We start from the raw sequence: 16,516 nt of genomic DNA, 5'->3' as shown, positions 1-16,516 counted from the left end.
GTAGAATAATAGTGAAGTTATCACAGGGTGAAAAAGTAGATTTTAGGTTTTCTGGTGTGGGGGTTCAGGAGGCAAGATGGAGGGATCTGGGTGTGTCCAGCCTTTCTCCTTCTTCTTCTTCTTGGCCTCCATCTTCTGCTGTGATGTTGGCACTTACAGATTGGTTTAGAGTAGAAGCTCACTGTCTAACATGGGTGATAGATATTGGAAAGTAATTGTAAATATTGTATACGTAGTTTTTAGTATAAACTCATAACACCGCCCCTCGGGCAGGCAGAGAGTGCCTGGAACTGTCCTGCTGGACGGACCTCGGCAGGGTAGGAGAAAATTTTTTATAGATAAGACACAATAAACACCTTGAGACCGAGAACTGAAGAACTCTGACTCCTTCAAGCGCTCGGGCTGGGAAAAGAGACTTAAAACATTCTTGGGGTCACAGCAACCCAAAAGATCCTGAGAATCATACACCCTCCTTGCAGCAATTATCTCCTATTGAATAATTTTATTTGGTTGCCTTTATTCATAAAGCAGGTGGTCACAGCTCAGGCTTCACTTGCTAACATTTATTTCTATTAGTGGTATCTTCAGAAAGTTCATGGGCTACATGACCTTACCAACATGTGTTTCATGTAGGCTTCTTCTGATGGAGTAGTGATGTGATATTCATTAACTTATATTCCTTAACTTATTGTCACCTTATTTGAGCAGTCAGACTTCTATTTTATAGGCTTCCATGGTATTCCTTCAGTGCTTAGCATTGAATTAATTTCTTTTTCTGTCCTACTGCTGAATGTCCAACAAATAGCAGGATTTCATCTCAGACCTGAGACAAACAAATTATTAGCAACAGCCAACACAGAGAAACATTCAGAAAAAGTCTGCTACATCTCTGCTTTTTTCCATACACTTCACAACATGGAAAGAAGATTCAGAAATAAAAAAAAAAAAAAACCAACCAAACAAACCCATGAGCAAAGAATCAAATAATTCCTTAAGTATAATGAAGAACAATTATTGCTTCTTACAAAGCTTAGCCACATTTACTGCTCTCCCATTGCTTTTGCACACTGCAAGGCCATTTGGGACACAATGCAAGAGCTTACTGAATCCAGCAGCAACAGGAGATACACCCTCAACCCACCTCAGCAGTCTCTGTTCCTTGCTGACTTAAGCATTTGCCAGCATGGTTTGGAGGCATCAAAACAAGCTCTGTGCTGGCACACACCCTGGGAGAAAATTAACAGCCTCTGTAAGCACTGGGTTACAACACAAACTCTGTGCCATGTGCTTGGAGCTTGGATCTCTAGTTACATGGGACAGCACCCCTGCTTTGTCTTCTCTGTATTGGCTAATCCAAGCTTGTTGAAAGGTAGAGCAGGGAGGAATCCGTGGTGGGGTGCCTTCACAGAGAGCAGCAGATAAAGTCTTCTGCCAGTACAAGTTCACCGTGGGAGAGAAGAGCACAGAAGAGGTGGCTGCCAAAGATTGTACTGCCTTGTGCCTTCCCACTGGGAACTTCCCACTGTGGCACTGCAGCCACAGGCTACTGTGTGGCCAAATCTGACTGATGGGGAGCTAACTCAGCACCTCTGTGGCTTCCACGCTGCTAGCTTAGCATTTATTCCACATGGTGGGAGGGAGCAGGGAAGTGGAATTCTTACTTCTCTACAACCATGAAGAACACAAAGAGGAGATCTGTGATGTGGGAGGCCTTGTAGGGTGAAGTCACAGCTCTCCCCCAGCCTGCAGGTTCCCTCAGGCTGCCAGAAGCCATTACCCTTCTTGCCGGTCAGGAAACACTCAGCAGCTCTGGAGAACAGCCCAGAGCACCACAGAGATGGAAAAATCCCCCACTCTCAATGACTGCAGGCAAGAAGAGGTGCTGGACTATTTCAGGCGCTATAGAGACTGGGTTTTACTTCTGCTCATTCCTGGAAAGTTGCAGTTGTTCTTGTCTTTTTTTATGAGCCTGATCCTGCCATTTCTTCATTTTTAGAGCAATCCTTGTCTTTTTTCCTTCCTTACTACTGTGAGTCCTCCTTCCTGCTTGAAGCTGGGAGAGCTCTAGGCTGGATCCATGGCTGGTATGAAGTGCAAATGCTGTGTATCAGCTGTCTGTATCCCAAAAGCTGCCTCTCTCAGGCCACCTCAGCAGATGGGCAAGGTACAACCGAGACCAGGGATTGTGCCAAGGGCTGTAGAGCCCAAAGAGCCACTACCTCAGTGCAAGCCTGTTAAATCCATTAGGGCAACCAGAGTGGGCATGTGGGAATTCTGCACTAGCAGATAGTACTGCATTTGGGGGTGCACAGATGGAGGGACAAGCAAAAAAACCTGAGCAAGAGCAGAGGTAGAAACATGAAATCAGTCACTGCCATCAGTTCACTGGAAAGGAAGAGTTGGCACTGCCATGCACTTGTTTGCAGCCAAGTATAATTCTTGGAATTGGCTTGTGTATCCAGATCAAGTTTTATTTGTTAGCAAGCAACAAGTAACTCCAGGAGAGATCAAACTGCTGAGAAGTTTCAATTGTTTACTAGTCTGGATGATCACAGTTGCGTATTTAAACATAATAAAACATTTGCCAAAGTACTCCATTTTCCTGTTTGCAAACGTCTGCTTGGGAGAAGGTGGCACCAGCAGATTTGTGCCCATTGACTAATTTATGTGTCTAACACCACTGTCACACAAGTTAATGCAGAATGGATTAAGAAGCTCAGACAGGGAATCTTTTCTACAAAGGATTGCACCAAATCACCATGAAGTCATATTGAAGTATTTAGCCTTTAAAAACCAGTTTTCACAAAAATGACAGTCGTACCCTTTACTTATTACAGTTTATTACACAGACTTCTTTCAGCACAATTCCTTCTGTACAGGCCACATGCTCATGAAAAAGCATCTCTCACTTAAGATTACAATGCTTAAGCAAATGTGTGACCCTTCCCACTGCAGCCAATCTCCCCAGTGCTTCATGAAAACCCTCACACTCTCAGACCTCCAACTTCTTTGTCATGGGAGCACCAACCAGTGCAGGTTTCTGCTGCCTGAAGCTGCCTCACAAATCTGGAGCTCCCAGCCTGTGCTCCTCTGCTCTGTACTGGGAGCAGTTGGGCAACAGGGTGCTTCAGAAAGCACTCTTCAGTGGAGCACAGCCAAGACATTTTTCATTAATGCCTTACTTTTCTGGTCTTTGTACCCCATGTGACCTGGATTTGCATTTTGCTTGCTTCAGGATAAAAAAAAAGAGCATTGATATGTGCTACAGCAGCTGCAAAATTATAGTCACAACAGAGGTCATGCAACAGAGCCAGGACTTGAGGGAAAGGCAGCATCTTTCATTCAAATAACTGATCTAGCAACAGTGCTTTCAGTGTTTGCAGCTTACAGGCATGCAAATCCTTCTTCTGGCCAAATCAAAATTAAATTTCAAATTAACTGCAGATTTAGGGTGACTTCACAGTGCTTTAATTTAAGATGTTCAGCCAGACAGTTTGAGGAGCCTGGTTTATGTACCAGCCATTTGTAACGAGTGTAAACTACAACTTGCTTCTTAATATCTGCATCACCTGGCTCATCCAGCTTTTCAGCCTCTGTCCTTCCTTTAACCAGGAGAAATGTGTGGCTTGTTGTATAATGATTAATCAGGAAAAAGATGAAACAATGCCCTTACTGCATTTTAGAGGAAACAAGAGAACAATAGCTGAGCCAGTTTTAAGGAGGGAAAGCACTTTGGTCAGGTTCCATTCAACCAGATGCAAACGGAGCCTAAAATGCCAGTGACAGGGGTTCCCAAACTACCCAGCACCACCCTTCTGAGATAAGGAACTATAAAGGAATGCAGCCAGACACTGGTTTCAGGTGAAGTGGGTGGGCTAGTTCAGAGGTGTTTTTCCCCCTCAGATGACTCATTCCCTCACCAGAGCCTGCATTCCCCAAGGTATAACCAGAGCCATTTTCTCAAGTGGCATATAACACTTTTTCTTTCTATAGGTACTACTCTTGAAGTCTGTCACAAGGCTCAAGAGCTCTCAGACGACCAGGAGATTTCTTGATGGCACCTTCTTTTATGTTGCTGTTGAGCTAAGTTTCAAATCCTTCCTCAGGACACTGGCCCACCAATTTTATGAGCAGAACAACTCTGGAACTGTTATGGAACTGTCAAAATACAACTTTTGTCCTGCTCCCCAGTGTTCTTTCCTTGGGATAGGGTGGGTGGGGCAGCACCTGAGGAAAAACAACAGAAACCGGAAAAAATGTCTTCAGGATGTTTAAGCCAAAAGAAACCATGCAGGTGTCATCATGGAACCTACCCAGAGATTTAAAACAATGTATATCAGATAAAGCAGCCAAGGTGAGGCAGATACCCAGCCCCAAGTCTGATGAGAAAGCAATGGAAGGCAGGGAGGGTCTCCCCAACCTAAAACAAAAGAAGAATCCCAGAGAAAGGTCAGGGCAAGGTGGATTGAGGAGACTGCCCCAGACAGAAGAAGTCTACTGGAAAAAGAAAGTTTATCTGGAAGCTGCATACACAGAGGCAGGGAAATTAATGAGAATATATGAGAGGCTGCTTCTCCTACAACCACGTGGTCACAGAAATTTATCCAAGCTCTCTGCAGAGGGGTGAACTTGCAGAACAGAAACAGTCATGCACATCCACTATTTTCAAACAACTTACCCAACTGCTACATAACATTTTCTTTCAGAAGTCTGTGCTTGCAGTCATTTTAATCCACCTGCCACATCCCACTAGATGCACTCACTTGGTTAGGAGCAGAGCCTGACAGCAGTTATCCCAGGATCATCTCTACAAGAGGTAAATACCACAGAGTTTCACCTCAGGAGTGGAAAAGTGTTCAGCCATGAAGCTGGTGTAAAAGGAAGGTTCAGAAGCAGCAATAGCAAGGCATCCCTCATGAAACCAGAGCCCAGAAGTCTGTGTGTCTTCACTTCTTCCTAAGGAAGCCACATTGAAGCACTCCACTGTTTTCCATCTCTGCCCTTCCCTGGTATTTTTCCCTTGCATGCCAAGCTCCCAGGTTGTGCAAGCAGCTTTTGTTCCTTAATTCACATCAAAAGCTTATTCTCTTAATAGATGTGTCAATTCTCTGCAGTGCTAAACCTTCACAATTTCTGGGATCATCCAAATTCCCAAGATGAGAATGAGTGGTTTCACTGGATTATCTTGGCAGCTCGCAGAGGCAGGCTTTGGTTCCCTCCCAGGTATCACATCCACACCATGAGTCTGCAGTACAGCCTGCACATCCAGGCCAGGTCATCAGAGCAACCACATCAAAATCAAGGGACTGTTTCAGGCTTACATTTAATAGCCAAACATTTGTCAATTTCTACTTCAATCGTTTGGGATTCATGGTGCAAAGAAAACATTCCACAAGTAATATACACAAGTTATAACTGAGAAACATTTCTTTTAGGGCAGAAACATAAATGCAGAGATGATGGTGCTCAGAACCACTGTGCAGCCCCTTTAGCCTTTGGACCATGTTACCATCAACAAGTAAGCACACTTAATTATTTGATAAGACTCTACAAATAGTAGCTGTTTCTAAATTAATGGGGACACCAATCTCCTTCCTTGGCCCTGTCTTTCCCACATCCCAGCCACAAGCAGACTGTACGTGGAGAGGGAATTAGAAGCCACCAATCAGAAAGTCACAAGGAAGTCTATTGCTGGTATCTGTTGCAAGATGCCTTTAGGGAAGAAGAAATGCTCCTGAATAACAACAAACAGTCCAACACTTACTGCTTCTTCCTAGTGCTGGCTTTTCTTCCCTTCTGTCTGCACCTTTACTGCCTTTTCCCCCTTTTTTACCTCCTGCTTGCTTTTCAGCTGAGGGATTTGGGCTCCATTTCACCCAAGCTTTCTTTAGCTACAGCTCCAGCCTGCCTGGGGCCACCTGCTCAGTCACTCCAGTCCTTAAGCCAGCCCACAAGCATGTTGTTGGCTGCTCAGCTTTGACTCACTGCTGCTGCTGGAGCCATTGCAGGCAGGAGGGTCACAGCTGCCTGCAACACCCACACTGCAAATCCCATCCTTCTCAAAGGCTGCCAGCTGCAGAGCCAGTCAGAGCAGGAGGGATGCTATGGGATCAGCTGTGCAGCTAGCCCAGCACCTCTCCCTCCACCTTCTCTTCTTCTTCCTTCTTCCCCTGCTCTAGCCCAGGGAGCAGCTCCTCCGTGCCCGCGAGGTACCTCACAGCACCGGCCTGTGGGAGCAGGGGGAACTACAGCAGAAGGTAAAACCCACGTGAAGCCGACATGAGCCCAGGAACGCAGTGCTGGCCCCGCTCTGTCCTTTGCACGCAGGCTGGTGGGAGCTCAGCTGCACACGTCTGTGGGTACAAGAACAGGGATCAGACAGAAGGCCTGGCTACGGCCCTTCCTCTGTAACTCACTTTGTCCGACCAGGGAAAACCAGCCATATTACAGCATAAGCAAATACATTGAAAAGGGAGGCCAGGGCAGCAAATGGTCTGTTACATTTGCTCAGCTAGGCAGAAACAAAAGCCAGCTTTGCACTATTTCCTATACACAGCAAATTAGTGCTCAGCGACTCTTTTTTGGGAGGCTGAAGGGGAAGGGTTTTCCTGGATACTTAACTTGTTAAAGTGTTGCCAAATCGGCAGAAATAATTTACTCCTGATGGACACAGAACTGATGAGTTTTACAACCTGCCAGACACAGAGGGTAAAGCCCTGAATAAATCACAACAAATGAAAATATTGTTAGCAGTTTCATAATTTAATGAAAAAGTACTTGTAAAAAGGGGACATCTGAAAAAGACCGAGTCCATCTTGGAAAATTGAATATATATATATTTATATATATAAAACAAAATGCAAAAACACAACAAAAAATTGACAAATAAGGTTAAGAGGTAATACTTCAAACAGTTAGCCACCGAACGCACAATAAAAACTAGCAAATGCACTTTGGGGACAATACTTGAGAACTACATCACCAAGGGCTCCTTCATATGTCTATTAAAATCATGTAAAATTAGCAAAACCATTGCCCAGACTGGAAACAACTGAATTGATAACCCCAGAAGAGCAGAAACGCTGAGTTTTGCTGAAGCACCATTTTCCCTCTCTTCTGTCATATGCTTCCAGCCACAAAATAACATGAACACTTTGCTGACCTCCCAGATAAGTGTTCCCAATAAAAGCTTCATAAAATTTCATGGCCAGTGAGAGAGGATTACTAATAAATATTGAAGGAGAACTAAGAGAATCAGAACCAGAATACAAATGAACAGACATTTGTTTACTTATTCTGAATGACCCATGGCTTAGAACACAAAGCATTTCCCATAAAAATAAAATATATGGAAACCTAAATTGCTACTGCATATTTACACCAAAAGAAATAATTTTGAAGATACAGCTCTAGAAAGATCAATTACACAAATATACATAAAATCAAGAAGTAAAAAAAAAAAAAAAATTAAAAAAAATTAAGATGCATGAAGCAAACAGAGCAGATTGGCCAAGTATACTTTTTTAAAAATGATTTCACTTCTGAAGAGTCCTCCAGCCCCTGACCTGCTAGTCCTATTGCAACTAGGGAGATTTCAAAGTTTAAAACAAATCTGAAAATGTCATTGCCATTTCCCAACCTAAAAGCAATAAATTAAAACTATGAAGCGAAACTAAGCTGCTGTTCAGATTCTGCATAGTCATCTTCACGCTATGGGGGGGAACATCTTTTTGTCTGTAGACAAAACTGAGCCCTCAACAGAGCTGTACAACGTGCCCTACACAACCTGTGGGTCGTTTCAGCCAGTGATGTGGGGACAGAGGATGTTGGTGTTTATGAAATGTACAGCATTTCAGACAAAAATAGTGCAGTAGCTTTGTTGATCAACACAACACCATCTGTAAAACAAGTTAGTTTGTATTCAAACAGAAATCCCCTGTCTTTGAAACAAACAGAAAGGGATTAATTCCCTTCCCTTCTCGACTCCTCAGTCAGTACTGGCTGAAATGTAATCACTATTTAACAACTGCTGATTTTAAAGGACATACAAAAAATGTGTTAGACTGGGAAACAGCAACTGATCCAGAGGTTGAAAAGCAGCGTAATAAAATAGTAGATTTTCAGGAATTAAAATAAACCATCTTTAATTAAACCATCATACTCTAAATGATGACTGGCTAAAATTTTACAGACCTAGATGCCAGAAGACTCCTATGCCTGTGTTCAGGCAACTAGGGTTGAAAATCTGCACCTGAAAAAAAAAATTCAGCTAAAAATTATTTCTAATTCAGCTGACTTTAAAAATACCAGGTAAAAACACCTCTGGATATGAAATTTCAATTTCAAGAGGAACCTGGCATCACCGGTGATTGCCTAAATGTAAGTGTCAAATAGCATTTTTCTTTGAAGTAGTACATCTACTTTTGTAAACACTATCCACAAAATTAGCCATCTGTACTTGTTAGCTGGGTAAAATATTTACAAGTGCATCCCACAACAAGCATCTATGTACAGAGATTAAAAAAACTGAAGTACTAGAAGTTGTATATTTACAAAATAAGCGAATTATTGTGAAGAGAAACACAACCTTCAGCAAAAGCAGGGAATGGGGGGCATGTCTAGAGGTCAGCGAGTTTGGCAGCGCCAGCGACGCCTGCTTCCGCCCTCTGCAGGGAGCCTGCAAACGGCACTGCAGTTCAAAGCCTCCTGCAGAAGGGGATCAGCACTTAGTAGTCACTTTGGGCCTGATCCAGCAGAGCACAGCGGCATGTGCTCGGATAGCTGAGCACAAACGTTCGCGGGGGGAAACCAGCAGGACTTTCCATGTGCTTAACTTCCTAACACATCCGCAAGCGCATTGCTGGATCAAAGCCACACTGCAGGTGCCATAACAACACAGTTTCAGTGTCTCCGTTTGCAGTCTCTTGCAACACCTTAGAGCAATGCAAGGACTTCTAAACCTGTCCACCACCACCAGACTGCCTCCACATGAACACCGTGCCTTGCACTTAAGCTGGCAAGGGGGAAGCAGTTTCCTGAATTTTTGCACAATTAACTGCTTTGTGCTCTCCCAGATGTCACCCTCTGACAAAAGACACAATTTCCACAACTTTGTGGATAACTGAGCTAACCCTGCAAAGACTGCAAACCAATTCACAGTTGAACAAAACTACTCTGATTTCTCTCCCTCCCCCATCCCCTACTGCAGCTCTTCCTAAATAGGTCCTAGACTATTTTCTGGAACCTTCTGATGCTGAGCTTTGCACTGGTACACCGGAATACATAAAGGCAGAATTACCCCGTGGGGGCTTCTAATCACCTTTGTACCGAACTGTGAGATATCATATTCTTTTTGTTTCTATTGTGACAGTCTCTTCCAAAGTCCTTACTTGGGCTTTCTCTCTCTGAGCTACTTCGTCTTAACCTCACTTGTTCTTTGTTTTCATCACTTTCTGCTTCAGAGTCACTCAGCTCTAAGTCAGGACAGTACCCATCGTTGTCCTGGTATGGAGCACCTTCAAGTGCCTGCTTGCTCCACAAGCGATCTTTAGTTGCAAATCTTCTCGTTGGCTTTTCACAGCACCGGAGATCTTCCGTGGTCCTCACCAGACTGTTGGTAGCCTCTTTAAAGGACCGGCTGAAATGTTCTATGGTGGATTTGCGGAATCCACTCTGGCTGGCCAAGTGAGCTGTGAGCACGGACTCTTGTTCGTAGGACGTCTGGCTGGAGCTGTCTCTCTGGCTCACATCTCCAGCCCTGCCCATCAGACCATTGGATTTGGACACCAGCCTTGAGTTCTCCTGCTGCAGCCGCCCGTTCCCGATGGAAGACTGTCCATGCAGAGCAGCCTGGAGTGCTAAAGGCTTCCCGGAAGGCTGGCCCCGGTGAAACTCCATCAGCTGCGTGGGGCCAGAATCCTTTGCCTCGCTCCGAGGCTTGCCGATCCCTGCCAGCAGCCCATTACTTCTGCTGTCGTGCTGATACCTGGCATAAGATTTTGCTTTAATTTCAAACGATTCCTTTGACATTGGCACACTCCGTTTGCTGTAAACAGTGCTGTTGTTGTCAGGAGAAAGCGGTCTGTTGCCAGGCTTCAGCGAGTTATTTCTGCAGTCTCCCAATGCTGATTTGGGCATTTTTAACTTCAGGGTGATCCTGGGAGGTGGGTAGAACAGTGTGTTCTCTAGTGCACTTGTCAGGGTATGGCCTACAGGAGAGAAAGAGGTGAGGAAGCAGAAGAAAAAGAAAAAAGGCTTTTTAAAAAAGTGTAACTTCTTTTGCCATCGTAACAAGTTTTATAGTCCATTATACGGTCATGCAACAGTAAGAAGCATTTGCAAATAATTAGTGTGAAATTATTTTAGGACACTAAGGAGAAGTTGGGATAACCAAACTGTTTCAAATTATCCACCACTTTGGAATTTAGGTAAGCATTTAAATATTTCCATTAAAAACAACAATGTGCCCTTTTTACAGGGCTCTAAGCCAGTGAATTGAACCAGTTCTGAGATATGACTGAAGTTGTTCCAACAAAGCTGTAAAAAAGGTTCATATTCAGTTTTGGATGAAGAAAAAACAATGCTTCAAACTGAGTTTCAATTTGGACTTAGTTCAACTCTCTGCTTCGTATTACAAAATTCTCTAAGCTTTAAAAGTCTTTTTACCTCAATATACGAGTTGTTTGTGGTAATACATGCATACAGCACCCACTGCATGTATCAAGCTATTATAATAAGTATTTAAAAAACACTTGTATTTGTAAAGATATTAAATAAACTTAGTAGACATTTTTAATAAAATGCATTTACACAAAAGCAAGGAGCTTCAGAGTGCCACTGCTTCCATGAAGTACTAGTCTGATCTAAAACAGTTAAAAAAAAACAACCCTTATCAGTACTAATGAAACCTACCCATGTTTCAAGGGTAGAGAAAAATGCAGGAAGATTTCACCCTAAACTGGTGAAGTATGTATCTTGAAAGACCAGAGAGATCTTAATTTCACACAAAAAATTAGCTGCCTTTCCTATTAAAAAAATCCCAGTAACTACACTGGTATGCATATGCTCTTCCTCTTTCCAAATGCTGTGTTCCTTATTTTAAAAACTTGCTGTAAATGCTAAGGGCAGAGTGGGGTTTGGCACCTCAGCATTCCCAAAGAGTTACTAGTCCCTATTAATACCCAGAGTACTTAAACTCTTTTGGGAGGAAGGAGAACAAATGCAGATGGCAAGCTAAGAAATCTGCACTGCTCATGACGTGCACAAGGCACACGAGAACAGCAGCAATTCCCATCAGTCACTCTTTCTCTTGCCTGAAGGAATCAACTGGTGACAGCCAGCAAAAAAGCCTTCTCAGCTGGGTGAACCAACCAGCAGGGTGGAGCTTGCTGTGGAGAACCAGTGCCACACACCAGCAGCCCACCAGTGCAAAAACCTAGAGATCACCAGCAGCTCATTTCTGCTATCTGGATGCCACAGTGGTAAGCAATAGGCATATACCAGAAACAGCTATAAAATAAAGAAATATTCAAGTAAATATTTTAAGTGATTATAGAGTTCTCTGTGTTGCTACTTTGATTGACTATGTACTTGAAGAAAATTCTTAAAGGCATTTTTACATGTTGAAAGCACTAACCAGGAACATAAAGAGAATACACTGCTTTAGTTTAAATACAGGCAGGATTTATAAGTATTCTACATTTATATGATTACCTGCAGCAATTTCCTGATTAATGAGTTGGACTTGCAAGTTGAAGACCTGTTCATGTACTTTACTGTGGGACAACTTCAGTTTCTCTCTCCTGCTTACCATGTAGCAGAGATTTCTTACCTATGGAGGAATAACAGGAGACTTAAAAGGCAGTAAGAAAATAAATCCAGACATAGTTTACAAATTGTATCAACAACGTTACTTGCAAAATCCCTTGGTAAAGTTCTTGTGAATTATTGTGAATATTACTGAATGTACCTAACTATTAAAAAAATATTCAGCCTGGAAAAGAGAAGGCTCTGGAGAGACCTCACTGCAGTTTTTCCTTATATGAAAAGGGATTATAAGAAAGAGAGACCAGAGCCTCTAGAGACAGAAAAAGAGGTAATGTTTTTGAACTGAAGGAGGGTAAGTTTACACTGGGTGTAAGGAAGACATTGTTTACAGTGAGACACTGCAACAGGTTGCCCAGAGAAGTTGTGGAGGCCCCATCCCTGAAGTGTGGATGGGGCTTTTAGTAACAAGGTCTCATGAAAGGTGTCCCTGTCCATGGCAGGAGTGTTGGAACTAGAAGGTCTTAAGGTCCCTTCCAACCCAAACCATTCTGATTCAGTTCCACATAATTTTATTTGTTTGAGTTAATAGCAACATTTCCACCTAAGGCGAAAGAGTAAGAAGAGACACTGGAAGTTCTTGATAAACACCTAAAAGTGCAAAACACAGAAACAGCATAGGGGCTGGTTGAAAGGTATCTGCCAAATAAACTTTCCCTAGCACTCAGTTCCATCAGTTCAGAACTGGAATCTCTTTACCTAGAAACAAAATTCCAAGATTGCCAAATTTATATATATCCCCAGATACAATAGAATAGAAAATCTTGTGGCACAAGAAGTTCAGAAACTTGGAAACAGGCATTTCAAATTATGAATTCCCTCCACTCAGAAAAAGCACATAAATTTCAACAATATTTGGTGCAAACCAAACATTTATCAAACAAAAAGCTTGACACGGTCTCTTGAAAATAAAAAAAACCACCCCCAAATACCAACCCGCCATCTGAGGCATGTTATGGGTTTTATATTTTTTCTTAAAGTACGCTTCTATATCTAAAGCAGTCCTGGAAAAGATCTGAGATTGATTATGATAGATTAAAGACAACAGTTACAATGATAAGTACAAATCTTGGCTCCAACAATCTTCCTGTATCTTCATGTTGGTCTCTCCCCAGTATTGTTTCCCCTTTTATACAACACTAACAGGCAGCCTCCAAGTGGTAACAAGCCTTACTCTTATTTTTTGTTTAATAAAAGTAACTTCTTTTCTCATTTCATCTGTATCACTAAATACTACTACAGCGGGTCAAATAAATTTCTTCATTTTTTTAAACATTTACTCAACTGAAGCTGAAGTCACAGAATCAATTACCAAATATGTCCATTGTGCATAGAAATATGCATCTTAAAACACATAAAGGAATAACCTTTAAGCAAGTCAGGAAGCCCTGCTTTCACCTTGGATCTTTCACTGGACTGAGAGAGGCAGCTCCTGAAAGTCTCTGCAGCAGGCAGTGCAGCATATCAAAAGATTGGAGTTCAAGGCCTTACTTTTATTATTTTTTAAATTTTTATTTTCAAAATCATCTCACTTTGCATTCCCCATTCTCACTTTCATCCACAAAGAAAGACCTTGCTCACCTGCAAATAGTTTTTCAAAACTTTACAAGTTAATTCTTACCCTCTCTAGGTCCTGCCTTAAGTGCATGAACATCCTCATGCGAGTATGAATGCTATCTTCTTTTGGCTGCACCAAGCCATTTTCTTCATCCTCCTTGGGAGGAAACAATGGTTTGTTAAAGTTACTTTTTCGCTTTAATTTCCAGTAATTGTAGATAAAGTCTACAGCAAATTTAGGAAGGCCCAGCTCTGCTGCAACATCCTCCACTTTTACTAGTGAGTAAAACTCTTCTTCCAGCTCTCGGAGTTTTTGGGCTCGCAGGCTCGTTTTCTCACTCTCTGTTTGCTTCTGCTCTGGCACACTCTTGGGGTGCTCCTCAACATCAGGCAGCGAATTCTGTTTGTTCTTGCTGTGCTTTAGACAGTACGACTTGAACTTGACTTCATCCCCATCATCCAGGATAGTCTTCATCTCTAAGCTATGCTCAAAGGCACAGGTGACATGAAAGGCAGTGATGCAGCTTTTCACAGAGCACTGCAGACAAAATCAAACAAAAAGCCTCAGTTACTAATTACTCAATTACTAACAGTAGCACCAAACTAGAAAAAAAGGACATAACTACCTCAACTACATGAAAAGCCATCCCTACCAAAACCAATTTCCTACACTTCCTTAAAAATATTGATCCCTTTGAAATTGGTATTACCCAATATAGTATTTTCTTGTTTGCAGAGTGTTCAGTGGAAGTTTTCTGTTCATCTTTGATACACATAACAGTGGCTCTTAAAGACCTCAGCCTTATTCAAAAGATGGCAACCCAGACTAATTCTTCTGTCTAGTCAACTAATTTGATAACAAATGGCTATGAAGCAGACATCTATCCAACAGTCATCTCCCTTGTAAAGCATCTCTGAACACAGGAAGAAGAAAATGCAAAACCAAAATTGCCCTTCTGACAAATTCACCCCTGCAGAGTCACTATGGGACAAGGACATACCTGAATGCAAGCACCAGTTTTCAGTTTGCATAAACTACACACTAGAGCCCATCGACTTGGTGGAATGTGAGACACCTTTGTGATTGGCTCCATCCTTTCTGGGCAAGCAATACTAACCTATAAAGAAAAAAAAGCAGTGCAGAATACAGTTATCAAAGGGAAAAAAAAAAAACCAAGCTCTCCATATATATCAGAAGAAGAAAGCCATCCATTCATTTCTCTTGCAGCAAGATCTCCATGTACTCATACTTCTCAGAAATGGACCCCAAAAGATTCCACATGCAGACAATAGTGTGGAATACTATCAGTTTAACCTGATGACTCAAAGTTGCAATTATTCAAAACATGTGAGGCACCTACAGCACCTCAAATGAACCAACATCCTGATTTGAGCCAGGACAGGGTTAATTTTTGCAGTAGCCAAGAGGGAGCATGGCCAGGACCCAGAGGTTATTCTCACATCATTTTCTGAGAGTGGGGGGAAGGGCTCTCTTCTGGTCAGGTAAGTGTGGTGTGAAGCCAGTGGTTGGGTAGTGCTGGCTCTGTTACTGATATTGTAGCTCTTACAGTCCATTTTTCTTTGTTTTTTTTATTGCATTTGCTGCTTCCAGTAAATTCTTCTTTTCTTGACCCATGATCCTTACCATTTGTGCCTCCAAATCCCCTCTCCAGCCTGGTGCAAGGAAGGGGGGAGTGGTGCATGGTTTGAAGTGCTTCAGTGGGAACACTAAATTGGGGAATACCATTCTTAAACCACTAGCAGTTGAGAGACTGCTACAAGTGTCACTCTAAGTTTATTTCCATTCCCTTGTGGTTTTGTTTTTGGGGTTTTTTTTCCCCTCTGTGTTGCTTTTACAGGTCTAACTTTAAAAAATGTCATAATACAAGCCCCTCAGAACAAAACAGGACCACTTTCCTGAGAAGTTCCTTCTGTAAAATCCCTAGATCTGCTACGGTATCTACTTCTGTCAACTCAATATTTGGGACAGAACCAGATCTATCAGTCAGCAGCCAGGAAAAGCCTTGCTTCCCAGCTCTGCCTCTCCACTGAGCACTCTCACCACAAGAGATAATCCTAACACACTTTCCTAACTATGGACTGTATCAAATATAATTTGAGAAAAAAACCCAACAAACTTCTCTTATTACAAAGCAGGATATATTGTCTTGTGCTAGTTTTCACAGACTGAGTCTGGATGATCAATTTATCACTGGTAGACCAGATGATAGATATTACTAAAAGAAAAGAAAAAAGCCACCTATATATAGACAGAATCGTTTTTCCTATTCTTTGTGATATTAACTTCCACATATCCATTGTGATAGAAGTTTCTCAGTTGCCTGTTGTCTATACAGGGAAATGAAGACTTTCCTTCTATGATCTGGAAACCAAAACAGATACATCTATATCTGTAGACATCCCTAAGCCACTCCTGACAGGATTTATCCAAGCACAGAAGCAAAAACTTGGCCAGCTCTGAATGACTAACATGCAGAACTGGGCCAGTATGAGAATGGCACACGGCAGAATATTTCAGTGGGTAACTGTCCCAAAAACACCAGCCTCCAAAAGCTTAGATTTTGACACTTCTCCAACACTTTTTGAATTCAGCAGTTGTGTGCCTTGGAGGGCTACCTGGCTGAACCAAAACCACAATGCTGATACTGTGCTGATACACCACACTTTCTAAAAGCAATTCATCTGAATAGAGCAGACCTGTATTTCCTGTGGTGGGAGTATGGGCTTCTTCTCAAAGGGGTCAAGCCTAAGAATTCAAAGAAAGGAGGTTCCTAGGTCATGCTCTGTGGCAATGTGAGGTCAGAAGAAAGCTGATGGCTATAAAAAGCAGTTAAGGGTGAGATTTGAACAACAATTATTTTCTTTTTCTAGAAAATTACTATATTATAGTAATTTTCATAGATTAAATCTACAGTAAGAGACACCCAGGAAAATCTGGGTTGGATGAATTAGTTTAACATGTAATAATTAAACTGGCAACTTTACAAGAGCTGGTAGACAAAGCTGAATTTTTTAGCTTCCCTTTGGAGGTACATCATCAATCACTTGATGCACATATTCATTTTAAAACCTGTTTAATCCCTATGGATGAAAAGCTTTCCTTCAGCAGACCTCC

The 16,516-nt window shown here is 42.2% G+C and overlaps 1 protein-coding gene across 6 annotated transcripts in view; it reads right to left on the bottom strand.

The window, feature by feature from the left end:
- Positions 1–6,741: 6,741 nt before the first annotated feature.
- JADE3 (jade family PHD finger 3) overlaps positions 6,742–16,516 on the bottom strand; it is a 64,638-nt gene continuing 54,863 nt past the window's right edge. For all 6 annotated transcript variants that reach the window (XM_054518631.1, XM_054518630.1, XM_036382086.2 and 3 more), the window contains 4 exons: positions 14,382–14,498; positions 13,445–13,918; positions 11,713–11,830; positions 6,742–10,208 (listed from right to left, as the gene is read on the bottom strand). In XM_054518631.1, the coding sequence (XP_054374606.1) occupies positions 9,316–10,208; positions 11,713–11,830; positions 13,445–13,918; positions 14,382–14,498 (1,602 nt within the window). In that variant the 3' untranslated portion in view covers positions 6,742–9,315. The remainder of the gene's footprint in view (positions 10,209–11,712; positions 11,831–13,444; positions 13,919–14,381; positions 14,499–16,516) is intronic.

The sequence above is a fragment of the Molothrus ater genome, chromosome 2 (genome assembly GCF_012460135.2).
Source record: "Molothrus ater isolate BHLD 08-10-18 breed brown headed cowbird chromosome 2, BPBGC_Mater_1.1, whole genome shotgun sequence".
Lineage (NCBI taxonomy): Eukaryota > Metazoa > Chordata > Aves > Passeriformes > Icteridae > Molothrus > Molothrus ater.
This window is presented reverse-complemented; position numbering and strand designations above follow the sequence as displayed.